The sequence below is a fragment of the Herpailurus yagouaroundi genome, unplaced genomic scaffold (assembly GCF_014898765.1).
Source record: "Herpailurus yagouaroundi ecotype Mexico unplaced genomic scaffold, PumYag 140, whole genome shotgun sequence".
Lineage (NCBI taxonomy): Eukaryota > Metazoa > Chordata > Mammalia > Carnivora > Felidae > Herpailurus > Herpailurus yagouaroundi.
In genome coordinates, this window is record NW_024412395.1 from 39,377,158 (window position 1) to 39,380,396 (window position 3,239).

At 39.9% G+C, this 3,239-nt stretch overlaps 1 protein-coding gene across 1 annotated transcript in view; it reads right to left on the reverse strand.

The window, feature by feature from the left end:
* The window catches only part of ERMN (ermin), a 7,405-nt gene extending 4,420 nt beyond the window's left edge, over nucleotides 1–2,985 (reverse strand). The window contains exons 1-2 of the mRNA XM_040475127.1: nucleotides 2,537–2,985; nucleotides 1,769–1,861 (exon numbers count right to left, since the gene is read on the reverse strand). Of these exons, the coding sequence (XP_040331061.1) occupies nucleotides 1,769–1,861; nucleotides 2,537–2,777 (334 nt within the window). The 5' untranslated portion in view covers nucleotides 2,778–2,985. The remainder of the gene's footprint in view (nucleotides 1–1,768; nucleotides 1,862–2,536) is intronic.
* Between the last annotated feature and the right edge of the window lie 254 nt (nucleotides 2,986–3,239).

A 3,239-nucleotide genomic window follows, 5' to 3' on the forward strand; every position in this document is an offset into this window, starting at 1 on the left:
AAGAAGAAGAAGAAGAAGAAGAAGAAGAAGAAGAAGAAGAAGAAGAAGAAAAAGCTGATCTTTTTGCTCCTATCATGACTCAGGCCTGGAGTTGTCACGCATGAAATTACTTCTTGAATTTAAATTACAGTTTTTCCTCAGTTTTTTTAGCATCTTGCTATTTTCAACCCAGGAGTATTCTCTTTGGAGACTTTATAGCTGTTTGTCATTGTGAAAACAGGAGACACCAACATGTGTCTTACAGGAAAAACATATGTTCCACCAAACACAAAAGGATTTATTCTGGGAAAAATTCACCCTGAGACCATCTACTTAAAAATCCAGATTGCATTCATTCTCTGTTTGATAAAAATGAAAGATTCCAGCAAACTGTTGTCTCCAGCAGACTTCCTGATCAGAAATTTGAAAGGGTCTCCTGATGGACCTTGACATCCCTGCCTCTGAGAACTTGCTACATTGGGAACAGAAAGATTAGGGCAAAGAAGTTATTTAATTCACTTCACGGGGCATAAGTTTTATAAATGGCGTGTGATAATGTAAAAGCTTAAAAATGGTTGTTCCTTACTACATTACTACAATAATGGAGGTTCCACGACTACATATGGACAGCAGATAGTCTGAGAGGCATCCAGGCAAAGTGGACAAACCCAAGAAACTGCCAGTCACATCCCTGTCTTTTTTGGTATCTATTATTTTATGCGATGTTCTAATATTTTTTTTTTAAATGTATCTCTTCCACATTTTTTCCTGTTAAGGTCTTAACTAAGCTAAATCGTTCAGGTCTAATGAACTGACTTCAATTTTGAGACAAGATGTTTATGGCGGCAAAAGAGGAAATGAGTGCTTCATTAATAGGTGTTTATCCTGTACTTGATTTGGAAATTGCTTCAACGTGGATATCTTCTCAGAAGTAAAGTCTGAAAGACTTTGTGTCTCTTAGTCTCTTGAGTTTATTTGAAATATAAGTCTCTTAAAAATCAATATTCTCTTGGGGCGCCTGGGTGGCTCAGTCAGTTAAGCGTCCGACTTTGGCTCAGGTCATGATCTCGCGGTCCGTGAGTTCAAGCCCTGTGTCAGGCTCTGTGCTGACTGCTCAGAGCCTGGAGCCTGTTTCAGATTCTGTGTCTCCCTCTCTCTCTGACCCTCCCCCGTTCATGCTCTGTCTCTCTCTGTCTCAAAAATAAATAAACGTTAAAAAAAATTAAAAATCAATATTCTCTCAATTTGTGAAAGAACACAATTAAAATTAACTTCATCACCTGGGAGATTTCATTAACAAGAATTAGAAAACCATCTTCTGCTTGCATCAGAGGCCTGGAATTTTTCTACAGATCAAATAAATTTATAGTGTTATTTTAGGTAAAACTTTAGGACAAACCCCCTTATGAAACATTCATATTTTGCAAGGTACCTGACACAGATTTGGAGACACTAAATAAACCTGTTGTTGTTGTCGTTGTTGTTTTGTTAAAGGATCGATTTAGTGGACTAACTTACTGAGAAACTGATATCATATGGTTAGGTCAAGTCATGTCAATCAGTTATGCCAATCCAGTCAGTATTAGTCTTGATCTTCCTAGAATACTCCTTAAGGTGAAACCCACAGATAATCAGGACTACTCCCTTATCTGTCTCTAGCAGCTCTGAGTTTTTGAAGGCATTGCCTGGATTGCTTTTTCAACACCACACTCACGCAATATCCCATGCAAAACCTGCCATCCATATTCAGTCAAACAATTTCGGTGTACAAAATGGAAGTTTGTCTTACCTCCTCTGAATGTCATTTCATCACGACTCGTTTCCTGGAGAGAAAGATCTGCCACAGCCTTATGAACAATAAAAAGATTCTCTTCTGGTTTTTCTGAGGGGAAAAACAAAAAACAACAGACACCCACAAGATTAATCCCATAATACTTGAAGCCATTCAGGATTAAATAAATTATCAATTTAGACTCTAGCTAGGTAGATCTATTTGATTTGCAATTGTGATCCCTAAAAGTAACCATTTCACTTCTTCCAATTCATTTCTTCATTGGTTCCTACTTATAAACATAAGGATAACCTCTCACTTTACATCTATATAAAGGTATAGAACCATGAATTGGGATACATTCAGGTATATTTCAGAAGAAAAACTTGAAATACTGAATTTCCTTTGCTTAAGTAATATGTGGGCTGTAGACAATAATAATAAATAACGGCAGCAAACGTTTAAGCAACACTGAGTAATCCTTGCAACAACCGTACAAATGTCAGTACTGTCATTTCTGCCTTCTGCTAACAGAGAAAGCTAAGGCTTCAGGAGGGGAGGGGAGATGTCTAGGGTCCCAGAGCTATCAAAGAAAGAAGCCTGAGTTTGACCTGAGGCAGAAGTTTTGTCCTTCTGCTATCCAGCTCCAGTAGAACAATTGCTCAGGTCTGGGACACGGGTGGGAGGAAGGACAGCACATTCCTGTCATAATGGTTTATCAAAAGAGAATCCTGAGTGAGTTTATAAGCCAAATCAAGCAAATCGAAGACAAGGAAAATGCTTTACCTTTGAGAAGCTCCCCATCGGTGGACCAGCTGACAAGCCTATTCCCTTGTAATTTTTCATTTTTCTCCTGATTTCCTTCTGTGGGTAAGTCTTCAAGACGGCGTTCGACCCGGTAGTATGGTGGGGTGCCATCCACATCACTGGCTCCCTCATTTGTTTTAGGGATTGGTTGTTGACCGTTTTCAGGTGGTGTATCCCCGTTGCACTCAGCCTGACCAAATGTCCCGGGAACGTCTGTCATGATGTGCAGTTGCGCTAGACGATGTGGAGACAGCTTTGGGGAAACTGAGTGAACAGGTCCTTGATAGAAGCGCTCCAACCCCTACTCTAAGAATACAGAGTATTTACTTTAGTACATAATAAATGCTGCTTTTCTTAAAGGTATCCAGATAGAGCTTAGAACCAAAGCAATAGGATTTGTTAGATTTGCCACCAGCCCATGAGCAAGCATCCGGCCAATCACCACCTTCTTTGTCACTGAGCAGCCCCACTTGCTGAATTAATGGCAGCCTTTTGATTTACATAAACAAACAATCTGAGGCAATCGGGCTTTTGTGTTGGCATGTAGATGGGGACTTTCAGCTTGTCAGTCCCCCCTCTGGGAACAGAGATTTTTGTCCCTTTTCATAATGGCCCTTTGTCATTTTCCTTGTAACAGGAGCCACAATTGTTCCACAGCTTTAATCCGGAGAGAATGACCACC